The 14,399-nt window shown below is 41.1% G+C and overlaps 1 protein-coding gene across 1 annotated transcript; it reads right to left on the reverse strand.

The window, feature by feature from the left end:
* Window positions 1–4,602: 4,602 nt before the first annotated feature.
* LOC129514106 (protocadherin alpha-1-like) lies at window positions 4,603–7,098 on the reverse strand. Its single transcript, XM_055332661.1, has one exon. It carries the CDS (start codon window positions 7,096–7,098, stop codon window positions 4,603–4,605), a length of 2,496 nt encoding a protein of 831 aa, XP_055188636.1.
* Window positions 7,099–14,399: the final 7,301 nt, after the last annotated feature.

The raw sequence follows: 14,399 nt of genomic DNA on the forward strand, positions 1-14,399 counted from the left end.
GCCCGTATTTCAGAAATGGTAAGGAAAAGCAGCATCTGAGCGCAAAAGGCATCCCGCATTTCTTTTGTGGTGAAACAGCCTGTAGTGGACAGCGACATCATGTGGCTAAAAGTGTAAGTATTAAATAAATGTACTTCCCTTCTTAAACAATTAGGTCTCCTCTTTCCCAAAATTTCTATTTTCGTTGTAATATCCTTCGAGCACTTTTCAAATTCTTTATATTTTATAAAAATCTATCCTTATACCTTTTGTGCTAATTCATCACTTCCAAATATTCCAATCTATACACAGTAAAATATAGTAAATAGTGATTAACGTTATAACAGTAGTGGACATCTACTGGAAATATTCTCCATGTAACAAGCATGGGGTTTTAATGGGGTTATCCCGTTAAGTTCTTTTTTTCCATTAAATGCTCACAACAACTCTCCAAAGTGGGAAATAAAGATTCACTATTTACAAACAAGGAAGTGAAAACATATACTGGTTAAGTAACATAATGATATTAACTGGTGGTATTTGGGTGGGATGTCAATCTAATTCAAGACCCAAAACTTTTATGATTTGGCCTGAAAGTCTTCATTTTATAGAAAAATCAAGCCTTTGATATTTGTGACCACCAAAACATCAAGACATTGAAAGTAGGGGTATATAAAGGTACCTGTTTGGCTCAGTTGGTAGAGCATGTGACTCTTAATCGCAGGGTCTGAGTTCAAGCCCCATGTTGCATGTGGCTCCTACTTAACAAAAACAAAATGTATCTATATGTATATATACATATCCATATATACATACATATTTACTTCAATATTATGATGGCAAGTGTTAATTTATAAATTTAATTAATTAATTAATGGACTGTCTATGACCCATTCTTGTGTCCTTTATCCAATAATTATACCCTTGTTGTCTATCTTAAACGTTATTTATATAAGGATTCCAGAAGTCAGTTTTTTTACAGTGCAGTTCTTTTGTAAATTTGTTTTTAACTGTATGACAATAATGTGTGATTTAGATATTTGTTACATTCATATGACACCAAGTCAGAGTTTGTTTCTCAAATTTCCACACCATTTATACATTTCCACTTACCTGCATATCCTAATATGTTCACAATATGAAATAATTATGTTTTTATTGCTCTCCACTCTAGATGAATTTCTGGATTCTAGTTCCCTAAAAAGTTGTTACTTGAAAGTATTGGTGACTTAACCAATCAATTAAGGGAAAAGTAACTTTGGAATGTAATTCATTATTCAAAATCTGAAAGATCAGGCAATGTAATATTCTAAAGGTCTCTGAATTCAGTGAGAGTACAATGAGTTCTCTGCATATTTAAAGTTGATCAGAGAAAATTCATAGTCAGAGGTTGAATGTAGAGAGGTAAAAAAATGTCCAAAGTTTTGCTTAGTGTTAGAGCCTCTTGATATAAAATCAAATACATGACCTAAGCATTAGGAGAAAAGTTTTCATATCATCTTTTTCTCCCATGTACTCACAGAATGCATGCTAGGATTGCCACTTACTCATATTTTATCATTCACATTTAAAATAGAATAAATTATCAATTAATGTTTTAATGGATAAATGAATATTTTAAACTTTCTCATGCAACATAAGAGGTAAGTCATATTAATATTTGTTAATAACCAACTTACAATATTTTCTAATTGATTCTATTATACTAGTTCATGAACAAGTAAGTAAACATTTAAGAATTATTTTGGAAAAACATGGATCAAGGAAATAATTATAGATATTGTATGTCAGTTAGTGCTTTGAAGAATCATGAAAGTAGTGGCTAGTTTTAAAATGAGATACACAGGGTCCCTGGGTGGCACAGTGGTTTAGCGCCTGCCTTTGGCCCAGGGCACGATCCTGGAGGCCCGGGATCGAATCCCATGTCGGGCTCCCGGTGCATGGAGCCTGCTTCTCCCTCTCCCTGTGTCTCTGCCTCTCTCTCTCTCTCTCTCTGTGACTATCATAAATAAATTAAAAGAATAAAATGAGATACACAATTAAAATTTTTAAACATCAAGGACACCATATTACTGGAATACCTCTGACAAGTTATAATACTATACATTTCATGACATTTAAGAGTATGCTAATTGCAAAGTAGAATGCCACAGGCAATTTATGACAGAGTAGACTCCAAAGTTTTTATTAGGCAATAAAGGTAATACCAAAAGAACAACCAATTTAGATGATTGAGCCATTGTGTGGATAAAGTATCAGTGAATAATATCTACTCTCAATTAGACATCTCCTTAGGTAACTTAATTTTAAAATCTAAATAATGAATAAGAAATCAATAAGAATTTAAGTGATAGATTGTGAATCCTGGAGGCCTGGGTATATCTGGATATAGTTTTAAAAGCTAACCATTTACCTATAGTACAAATGTAGTGGCCAGACTTCTAGTAGGACAGAGTCTACCCAACCATGCGTACTCTCTGCATACTCAGGTAATGAGTAGCTATGACGCTCTAGGTAGGATGACTCCTCCCAAGAAAGAGCTTCTTCCTTATTTGCCCAAGACACTTCTTTTTCTCTGTAAAACCTCAGATAAACTTTTCTGATTCCCAGACAATATACATGTTCTGTGTTTTGAGACTTGTTAACTGTTAGGAGCTAAGAAGTTTACCATAGAAACATATTATCCTTAGAAGATTTCCCCATCTAACTTCTCAATTCCTTTAAAAGCAGATCTGGGTGTTATTCTGTATTTTGGCAAATTGAACACCAATAAAAAATAAATTTATTATTTAAAAAAACAGATCTCAGATGAAAATGAATGGCTTAGGTCAGATCTCTTAGTGGAAGTTATTTCTACAATTATATATCCACATATATATACATACATATGGGGGGAAAAACAGCAAAAAACTAAGAACCAAATAGAAGACAGTTTTAGACAGTTTTTCACACCAAGACATCTTCTTTTGAAGTTTAAAATTCTTTTCCAAGTGCAACATTTATTTGCCAAGTTTATGTTTTACTTACCCAATACAGGAGTTCCCAATAAAATGCAGTCATTCAATATCAGTCTTCACCTTTTAGGAAAACTCCAGCTTCATTAGTTATATGGATGCTTCCAGGAGGAAGCAAGTGGGCTCACAATTGTGGAAAATGTTATCCCAGGCATAGAGTGTGGTGCCAGATGCAGGTTATCCATTTCTGAACAGTGGGAGGCCTGCGCACATTAGTCTGGTGATACAGATACTGGGAAGGATGACTAAGCAACTCACTAACATAGTATGTGTCACTAACATAAGAACTAGGTTAGAGAACCCAGGACTTTTACAGGAAAAAGTTTCACCAACTGGTCACCCCACAATGTATTTTTTTTATTTTAAGACATTTTTAAATGTTTTTCCACTTCCTTTTTAAAAAAGATTATTTATTTATTTATTTATTTATTTATTTATTTATTTACTTACTTATTTGAGAGACAGAGTGAGCAGAAGTGGGGAGGAGGAGCAGAGGCAGAGGAGAAGCAGACTCCCCGCTGAGTAGGGAGCCAGATATGGGTCATGATTCCAGGACCTTGAGATCAAGGACCTGGGCTGAAGTCAGACGCTTACCCAGGTGCCCCTATCTTTTTTAATGTTAAGATATTTTAGGGTGCCTGGGTGGCTCCATCTGCTGGATGTCCCACTCTTGATTTCAGCTCAGATCATGATCTCAGGGTTGTGAGATCCAGCCCACATTGGGGTCTGCAATAGGTGTGGAGCCCGCTTAAAGATTCTCTTTCTCCCTCTGCTCTTCCCCACTCCCCTACTCTCGCTCTGTCTTAAAAAAAATAGATATTTTAAATTGGGGCACTCGGGTGGCTCAGCGGTCGACGTTCTATCTTCCGCTCACGGCGTGATCCCAGGGTCCCGGGATCAAGTCCCACATCCAGCTCTTAGCTGGGGAGCCGGCTTCTCCCTCTGTCTCTGCCTTTCTTTCTGCATCTCTCATGAGTAAATAAATTAACTCTTTTTAAAAAAGATATTTTAACAAAATTGAAAGAGGATTCTAATCTTTTCTCCTAAAGATTTTATTTATTTATTTATTTATTTATTTATTTATTTATTTATTTATTTATTTATTTTGAGGGCGTGCCTATAGGGAAGAAGGGACTGGGAAGAGGGGAGGAGCAGAGGGAGAGGGACAAACAGACTCCACTGAGTGGAGCCCCATGCAGGGCTGAATCCCACTACTCTGAGATCATGACCTGAGCTGAAATTAAGAATCCCAAGCTTATGCCAGGCGCCGAGAGAAGGGATTCTTTTATCAATGAACTCTCTATTGTGCCTTAAAATCTACAGATTTTCCAAGTGTGAAATCTTAATCCCAAACAACAGATTATTTGACTACTGAAGGGTATAGTTAATATTAGAAATTATTCCTGAGTGATGTCATGTATTGTAATGACCTAAGACTTTTGGAGGTCTTGGCATTAAAAGATCCATTCAGGCTGCTTTCAAATACAAGGAAAAGAAAACCTAATTTAATTATGAAAAAAACAAAGTGTGATAATAAGAAAACCATTGTTCTCAATGCAAGAAATTCACCTCTATTTCATACCATATGTTGCACAATAGAATAATGATTTTAAAAAATAAGGGCAAAACTATGATTCAAAATAATAGAATCATAAATAAAGGATATAGAAAAATTCTGGAATTGACAGGAAAGACTCACCTTTCCTAAGTGTTCTGATTCTGAGGGTTGTTGTCTTTCTTCTGCGGAGCCTGGAGCTTGAGGCAGGCTGGGGCTGAAGGCCATGAGGTCGGCCTTGGGCGGGCCCTCCCCAGAGCACACCCTCTGCCGCCTCTGCTGCGAGTACGACCAGCTCCCCACCGCGCTGGAGCACACCAGCGTGGGCTTCCCCGGCCCGCACGCGCCCTCGCTGGGCGGCGCCGAGCACCGCAGCGCCGTGGACAGCAGCAGCGTGAGCACCAACAGGCTGGACACCGCGCAGATGGCGACGATCAGGTACACGTTGACGTCCACCAGCGCCGCGCCCGCGCCCGCGCCCGCGCCCGCGCCGCCCGCCAACACCCGCGACGACGGCCTGGGCGCCTGGCCGCTCTCCACCAGCGACAGCAGCACAGTGGCCGTGGCCGTCAGCGCCGGCTCGCCGTGGTCCTTCACCAGCACCAGCAGGCGCTGGCGCGGCGCGTCCGCCTCGTCCAGGGCGCGCGTCGTGCTGATCTCGCCCGTGTACAGCGCCACGCGGAACGGGCTGCGCGCGCCCCCCGCCGCCGGCTGCAGCTCGTACGACAGCCACGCGTTGTAGCCCGAGTCCGCGTCCACCGCGCGCACCTTGGCCACCACGTGGCCCGCGCCCACCGCCCTCGACACCGGCTCGCTCAGCGCGCCGCCCCCGCCGCGCGCCCCGGGCAGCGGCAGCAGCGCGGGCGCGTTGTCGTTCTCGTCCAGCACGAACACCTGCAGCGTCACGTTGCTGCCCAGGGGAGGCACGCCCGCGTCGCGCGCGCTCACTTGGAACTGCAGCAGCTCCAGCTCCTCGTGGTCCAGCGGCTGCAGCGCGTACACCTTGCCGCTCTCCGCGTGCACCGACACGTAGCTCGACAGCGCGCGCTCGCCCACGCGCCGCTCCACCAGCGAGTAGGACACCAGCGCGTTCTCCTGCGCGTCGGCGTCGCGCGCCGACACCGTGAAGATGTGGCAGCCGGGCGGGTTGTTCTCCTTCACGAACACCGTGTACTCGGGCTGCGCGAATGCCGGCGCGTTGTCGTTCACGTCGGCCACCTCCACGGACACGCTGGCCGTGGCCGACAGCGAAGGCGAGCCTCCGTCGCGTGCGGTCACTACCAGAGCGTAGTTCGCCACGCTCTCTCTGTCCAGGGCGCTGTCCAGCACCAGCGAATAGTAATTCTTGAAGGTGGACACCAGCTTGAAGGGGCCTTGGGGTGCTAGTGAGCAGGCCACCTGCCCGTTGGCGCCAGAGTCACGGTCGGATACGGAGACGAAGGCGATGACGGTGCCCAGTGGAGTGTCCTCTCTCACTGGCAAAGACAGAGGTGTGATTGCCAATTGTGGAGCATTATCATTTACATCCAGCACTTTTACTAAAACTTTGCAGTGATTCGACATTGGAGGATTTCCTTTATCAACTGCTTTTACCTGAATTTCATAGGATTTTGTATCTTCATAATCCAGTCTACCAATTAGCCTAATTTCTCCTGAGCTGGAATCAATTTTGAAGTTTTTTTGAAAGTTTATTGTAACATGACTGCCAAAGGAGAAGACAATTTCGCTATTTACACCTTCGTCGGCATCAGAGGCATTTAGTGTAGTCACTAACGTTCCATTTGCTGTACCCTCTAATAAATGGACTCTGTACACAGCCTGGGCAAACAATGGGGCATTATCGTTAACGTCCAGCACTGTGATCAGCAGTTGAACTCTACCTTCTAGCTCTGGTTTGCCCCCATCAGTGGCTGTCAATAATAAATGAAGTTCTGGTGTTTCTTCTCTGTCCAAAGGTTTCCTCAATTCAAGTGAAAGTGACTTACTGAGTTCATCACTTGCTTGTACGTCCAAAGAGAAATAATCACTGGGGCTGAGGGTGTAAGTTAGAAGAGCGTTGATACCAACGTCCTCATCAGCAGCGCCCTCTATCGGGAAACGTGAATCCACCAGTCTAGACTCAGGAATAAATAACCTTTGTTCTCTCGCTCTGAAAACTGGTGGGTTGTCGTTAATGTCCTTCACCTCCACCTCCACATGGAAAACCTGCAGCGGCCTGTCCACGATCACCTCCAGGTGGATGCTGCACTCCAGAGTCCTCCCACACAGCTCCTCCCGGTCGATCCGAGAATTCACAAACAAAATGCCATTCTGCAGATTTACCTCCAGAAGGTCCCCGTGGCCTTTGGACGCCAGTCGGAAAAGGCGCGGCACCAGCTCCGCCAGCTCCAGCCCCAGGTCCTGGGCGATGCGGCCCACGAAGGTGCCGTGTTTGGCCTCCTCCGGGACCGAGTAGCGGACCTGGCCACTCCCCGCCTTCCAGGCTTCGAGGAACAGAACTGAGAGCAGCAGACGCAGGCATCCCTTGCCTCCTTGCCTAGGAAACAGCATCGCAAAACCACTACACCTTTGGTACCGCTCTCTCACATCCAAATAATACTTTCTTTACTTTATATCTTGAATAATGTATCTCCCAGCCGGTTTTGTCGTCTCTCAGGCTGTGACAAAATGGAGCTTCCTCCTTTAGTTTTTGGTGAGCTGTACATTAACGCCGACAATACTTTGTGGTATACAGCGACATCATGTGGCTAATGGTGTAGATTTTAGATTCATTCTTTGATTTCCAAAATCTATATATTTGCAATTTACTCAATGCAATAATTTTCAGTTATGTTTTTTTGAAGACTGGTACACTTCAAATCTCACTTGAGAGTATGTAATTCAGTACTGTCCTTTAGCTGTTATAACAAAGATACTACAATTCGATTTTGGGAAAATCAAGATATGCACAAAGAACCTTACACATCTTTTTATTTAAAACAAATTATCAGCTCATATAAATATTTGCAACTGAATACTGGAGCTTTAAAATAAGTCACTTTGACCACTAAAGTTCAACTTATTCTAGGATATCTGGGTGTTAATTTTTTTAATGATATCACTACCAGGAACTTATAGATGAAATTTTTAGAATTTTTTCAAATTTCAAATAAATACATTTAAAATTCTCTCAGTGTTAATGAACAACGATATTACTTTTTGATACTTGAAATCCTAGAATGATGATATTCGGGATACTTCCCTTTGTTGCTTCTTATATAACATCTAAGTGCTGAATAATAACTTTGACCTCCAAAAGTTACTTTTCCAAATTCGGTTAGTGTCCCTTGGATCCTTATTCATACATTAAATTTTCAGAAAAAAATACTTTTTTTCTTATTAAGACGTCATATTTCAGTAAGTATAATATGAATACTCAATATCAAGTACACGTCTGAGAATTTTATAATAATCTGTAGTCACAATTTTAAACATAAATTTAATGTGAGGATTAGGTTTCCAGAAAAAAATATTTGAGAATAGCCTATTAGTAAACTTCTCTTTCAACTTCAGTCCAATTTATAATACCCCATATTTAGGGGCAGCCCGGGTGGCTCAGCGGTTTAGCGCTGCCTTTGACCCAGGGCCTGATCCTGGAGACGAAGATCAAGTCCAATGTTGGGCACCCTGCATGGAGCCTGCTTTTCCCTCTGCCTGTGTCTCTGCCTGTGTGTGTGTGTGTGTGTGTGTGTGTGTCTCATGAATAAATAACATCTTTAAAAAAAGAACCCCACAGTTACATCAAAATTTGACTAAGAAATATGATCGGAATAAACCATCACTAGTTAATTTTTAAAGAATGGCCTTAACATTTCTGCTTTAAGTACCATGGATATTTAAGGATATTAATATTAATAAAGATTAATATAGTTTCATAATCATAAAGCCCAAGTCATTGTTAACTTGATAATTAAAATGTAGATGAAACATGACAGTATTTTAAAAAAACAGCTTAGAATTTTAATAGTAGTTCCAATGTAGTAATTACTTCACTACAAAGGTAGAGCAATATAAGATACACCAATATCTTCTTATTCTTAAAATGAAGTAAATTCAGAATTTGGAACTTTTAAAGACACCAGTAGATTTAGACAATACTGTCAATATTTTAATGTGCAAGTTACTTCAATGGGGTATAAATTTCCTTTTATGCATTTTATTACTATGAAGAATTCAAAGAATAAATGCTAACCAAAATTTACTAGCATTCAAATATTTCAAACATAAAACTGTTTAATTAAATATACTCTGTTTTCTACAGTTAAAAGCTTATTTTACCTTTTATTTTTTTAAGATTTTATTTATTTATTAGAGAGAGAGAGATAAAAGTGATGGGAAGAATGAATGAAAGAGAGAAACAGGTTCCTTGCTGATCAGGGAGCCTGATACAGAGCTCAATCCCAGGACCCTGGGAGCCAAAGGCAGACACTTAACTGACTGTGCTACCCAGGCTCCCCTTGTTTTACCTTTCATAACATATCCATATTTAACTGAAAACTTCACAATTATCAAGCTCTAATGTTGAAAACTACAATGATATTTATGATTTCAGTCATGTTTTAATGTTTCATCCTCTTTATTTTTATGGAAATTGTTCAATTTGAAGATATTCCTAACATTAGAAAAATGTCATTCACAATGATCAGATGACACTTAATTGAATCTTAAAACAATCCTTAATCATGGACTACATTATCATGGTTGTGATTATGAAAATAAAATACTATCCTCAAGGGAAAAATAAACAGTATAATGTCTGGAAAATTTGTTATCAGAGCTGTTAAAATAGCAGAGTATTTGTATATTATTGAAGTTAAGCTGTTATAAGCTCAAATTAGAGTGTGATAACTTTAAGATATTAAATGCAATGCCCATGGTAACCACAGGGCAGATAACTATAGAATCTGAATAGACCTGGGGTACCTAGGTAGCTCAGTCCGTTAGGCCCAGACCATGATTTCATGCGTGGTGGGATGGAGCCTGCATCAGGCATGGCGCTCAGCAGGGAGTCAGCTTGAAGGTTTTTTCCCTTTGCCCCTCCCCTCACTCATGTACACACTCTTTCTCTCTCTCTAAAATAAATCAGTCTTTTTAAAAAAAAAATATGAATAGGGGCACCTGGGTGGCTCAGTGATTGAGCATCTGCCTTTGGCTCAGGCCATGATCCCAGGGTTCTGGGATCTAGTCCTGAATCAGGCTCCCATAAGGGAGCCTGCTTCTCCCTCTGCCTGTGTCTCTGCCTCTCTCTCTCTCTCTCTCTCTCTCCCTCACTGTGTGCCTATCGGGGAATATAAATAATAGTGAAAGGGGATATAAGGGAAGGGAGAAGAAATGTGTGAGAAATATCAGAAAGGGAGACAGAACATAAAGACTCCTAACTCTGGGAAACAAACTAGGGGTGGTGGAAGGGAAGGAGGGCGGGGGGTAGGGGTGAATGGGTAATGGGCACTGAGGGGGGCACTTGACGGGATGAGCACTGGGTGTTATTTTGTATATTGGTAAATTGAACACCAATAAAGAATAAATTTATTATTAAAAAATAAAAATAAAAATAAAAAATAAGCTCAGGACGCCTGGGTGGCTCAGTGGTTGAGTGTTTGCCTTTGGCTTAGGGCATGATCCTGGAGTCCCGGGATCAAGTCCCACATTGAGCCCCCTTTGAGGAGCCTGCTTCTCCCTCTGCCTATGCCTCTGCCTCTCATGAATAAATAAATAAAATCTTTTTTAAAAATAAATAATAAAATAAAAATAAGCTCCATTAAAAAAATATTCTTTTTCTCCCTCTCCCACTGTCTCTCCCCCTCCCATCTTACTCTCTGTAAAAGAGAGAGAGAGAGAGAATGAAACAAAGAAACAAAGAATGGCATTATGGTTAAGATGTCAGTACAACACACACACACAAACAAAAGATGTCAGTACAACACAAAATGATCTACAGGTTTAAAGTAATCCCTACCAAAATCCTAATGATGCTTTCTGCTGAAATAGAAAATCTCATTCTAAAATTCATATGGACTCTCAAGGGACTACAAACAGACAAAACAGGGGCACCTGGGTGGTCTGCCTTAGGCTCAGGTAATGATCTCCAGGTCCTGGGATGGAGCCCCACATTGGGCTTCCTGCTCAGCAGGGAGTCTGCTTCTCTCTCTCTCTTTCTCTCTGCCCTGCCCCACTGCTTGTTCTCTCTCTCTCTCAAATAGATAAATAAAATATTTTTTGAAAGAAAGAGACAAACCAATCTTGAACAAGAACAAAGTTGGAGGACTTACACGTGCTAATTTCAAAACTTATTACAAAGCTGCAGTAATCGAAATAGTGTGGTATTGCCATAAAGACAAACATATAGACCAATGGAATAGAATAGAGATTCTGAAATAAGTCTTCATATATAAGGTCAAATGGTTTTCAACAAGGGTGTCAAGACCATTTGGTGGCAGAAAAGAGTCTTTCAACAAATGGTGCTAGGAAAACAGGATGCAAAAGAATGAAGTTATATCCTTACCTAACATTACATACATAAATGAACTCAAAATGGATCTACAATGGGCACCCTGGTGGCTCAGCCAAACACCTGCCTTTGGCTCGGGTCATGATCCCAGGGTCCTGGGACTGAGTCCTGCATTGGACTGCCTGCTCAGCAGGGAATCTTCTTCTCCCTCTGTCCTTCCCCTCTGCTCATGATCTCTCTGTCTCTCTCTCTCTCTCTCTTTTTCTTTCAAATAAATAAATAAAATCTTTTAAAAAAATGGATCCATGATGTAAATATAAGACCTAAAATTATAAAATTTTTAGAATAAAACATAAGGGAAAAAGTGCATAACACTGGGTTTGGCAGTGATTTCTTGGATATATTAAAGGCATAAACAATAAAAGAGGGCACCTGGGCAGCTCAGTCATTTAGGCAACTGCCTTTGGCTCAGGTTATGATTCCAGTGTCTTGGGATTGAGACGGCATTGGGCTCCCTACTCAGTGGAAGGGTCTGCTTCTCCCTCTCCTTCTGCCCCTCCCCCACTCATGCTCTTTTTTGCTTATGCTCTTTCTCTTAGATAAATAATCTTAAAAAATTCAATAACCAAATAAAAGACAAATTAGACTTCTTTAAAATTGAAAATATTTTCTATTAAAAGATACTGCAAGGACTTCCAGTTTTTAGTTGTGAATGTAAGGAGCTTGGAAATCACTCCTCCACCTTAAATAAAAAGATGAACAGACTGGAAAGTCAATTCTTTGGGATGTGTAAAAGATGGGAGAATGGGAGGATACAGAGCAAATCAGTGACCTCAAGATTAGAGAATTATGGGGGGATACAGAGAGTACAGCTTACTGGGACAGAGACTCAAGAGCAAAAACCACTGTGGTAATCAGTGCTGGAATAGGAAAATCTGAAGTGTAATTGATGAGTCACTGGAAGCTCAGTGTGGAGAAGTCTGACAGTTGCAAACTCCAGAGAAAAGCAGTCATGGAGGACTCCAACAAAATTATGAGATTTATCTCCCAGAACATGACCAGATTCCCACAGTAATTAACAGAGAAAAATCCCCTTATGCTTCTGGCAGTGGGAGGGCAAAAGGAACCATTTTGAAGTATCCAGAGCATTCTGTTCTTTAAAAAACCTTCTCTCAGGGAAAACTTTAGTGAGATGCTAACCTGTTGGGTTATTATCAGAGCTTATCTGTCCTACAGGAAGAAAAATACCCAACTCCAGCAGGCTCTAGTTTTCCATGAGGAAAAAGGAAAATATCCAACCCCAGTGCATTGTAGCTATTCCGTTTTACCTAAAGGTTGGAGATGGTGAGAAAAGTTACATAGTTCACAACCCAGAAGCATATGCTCACTAAAATATTGCAACTTGATCATAGAAATATAGAATGTTTTCCTTCTCTGCACACCTTACCACCATATTATTGCAGGCCCATTTAGCTCAGTTCCTTGTACCAGATACATCTGTTAAGCTATCAAAAAAAAGTACACGTGATACCAAAAGCCAAAAACAAAAACACAACTCCACATTTTGAAGAGACAGAGTGAACATCAGAACTCAACATGACAAGGATATTGTAATTTTCAGACCAAGAATTTACAACTATGAATAATACGGTAAGGGCTCAAATGAATAAAGTAGACAGACAGCATGTAAGAACAGGTGGGCAATGTAAACAGAGAAATTGAAATAATAGGAAAGAACCAAAAATAAAAGCTAGAGATAAAAAATATTATAGCAGACAAATCAAAACCACAATGAGGGGTGCCTAGGTGGCACAGTTGGTTAAACATCTGACACTTGGTTTCTGTCAGGGTAGTGATCGCAGGGTCATGGGATTAAGCCCTGTATTAGGCTCCTCACTGAGATTCTATGTCCCTCTTCCTCTGCTCACCGACCCTCTACTCTCTAAAATAAATAAATAAATAAATAAATAAATAAATAAATAAATAAATAAATCATACATACATACATACACACATACATACTTTTTTTGAAAAGCCTTGATGAGAAGCCCCTGGATGGCTTGGTTGGTTAAGTACCTGCCTTCAGCTCAGGTCATGATCTCAGGGTCCTGGGATTGAGCTCCAAATAGGACTCTCTGCCCAGTGGGGAGTCTGCTTCTCCCTCTCCCTCTGCCTCTGCCCTTCTCCTCTGCTTATGCTCTCTCCCTCTCTCTTTCAATTAATTAAATAAAGATATTTTTTAAAAACCATGATGCGATACCACTTCACACCTGTCAGAATGTCTAAAATTAACAACACAAGAAACAACAAATGTTGGCTATGATACAGAGAAAGGGGAACTCTCTTGCACTGTTGGTGGGAATGCAAACTTGTGCAGCCACTCTAGAAAATGGTATGGAGGTTCCTCAAAAAGTTAAAAATACAACTATCCGGGATCCCTGGGTGGTGCAGCGGTTTGGCGCCTGCCTTTGGCCCAGGGCGCGATCCTGGAGACCCGGGATCGAGTCCCACGTCGGGCTCCCGGTGCATGGAGCCTGCTTCTCTCTGCCTGTGTCTCTGCTTCTCTCTCTCTCTCTGTGACTATCATAAATAAATAAATAAAAAAGGAAACCAAGTTAGATTCCTTTAAAAAAAAATACAACTATCCTACTACCCAGCAATTGCACTACTAGGTATTTACTCAAAGGATAAAAAAAAATGCTGATTCGAAGGGACACATGTAACCCAATGTTTATAGCTGCATTATCAACAATAGCTAAACTATGGAAAGAGCCCAAATGTCTGTCAGCTGATAAATGGATAAAGAAGATGTGGTACAGGGATCCCTGGGTGGCGCAGCGGTTTGGCGCCTGCCTTTGGCCCAGGGCGCGATCCTGGAGACCCGGGATCGAATCCCACATCGGGCTTCCGGTGCATGGAGCTTGCTTCTCCCTCTGCCTGTGTCTCTGCCTCTCTCTCTCTCTCTCTCTGCGACTATCATAAATAAAAAAAAAAAAGATGTGGTACACACACACACAGGAAATCAGTCACCAAAAGGAATAAAATCTTGCCATTTGCAGGGCAGCCCAGGTGGCTCAGTGGTTAAGCTTCTGCTTTCAGTGTGATCCCAGAGTCCCAGGATCGAGTTCCACAGCAGGTTCCCTGCATGGAGCCTGCTTCTCCCTCTGCCTGTGTCTCTGCCTCTCTCTCTCTGTCTTTCATAAATGAATTAAAAAACCTTTTTAAAAAAGAGGTATACAGATGAGAAAGAAATAAAACTCTCCCTACTTAAAGATGACACAGATGTGCACATTAAAATCCCAAGGAATCAAAATAAATAAATAAAAACTCCTAAGTGAGTTCAGCAACATCACAGAAAGCAAAA

The sequence above is a fragment of the Nyctereutes procyonoides genome, unplaced genomic scaffold (genome assembly GCF_905146905.1).
Source record: "Nyctereutes procyonoides isolate TBG_1078 unplaced genomic scaffold, NYPRO_anot_genome, whole genome shotgun sequence".
NCBI classification, from domain to species: Eukaryota; Metazoa; Chordata; class Mammalia; order Carnivora; family Canidae; genus Nyctereutes; species Nyctereutes procyonoides.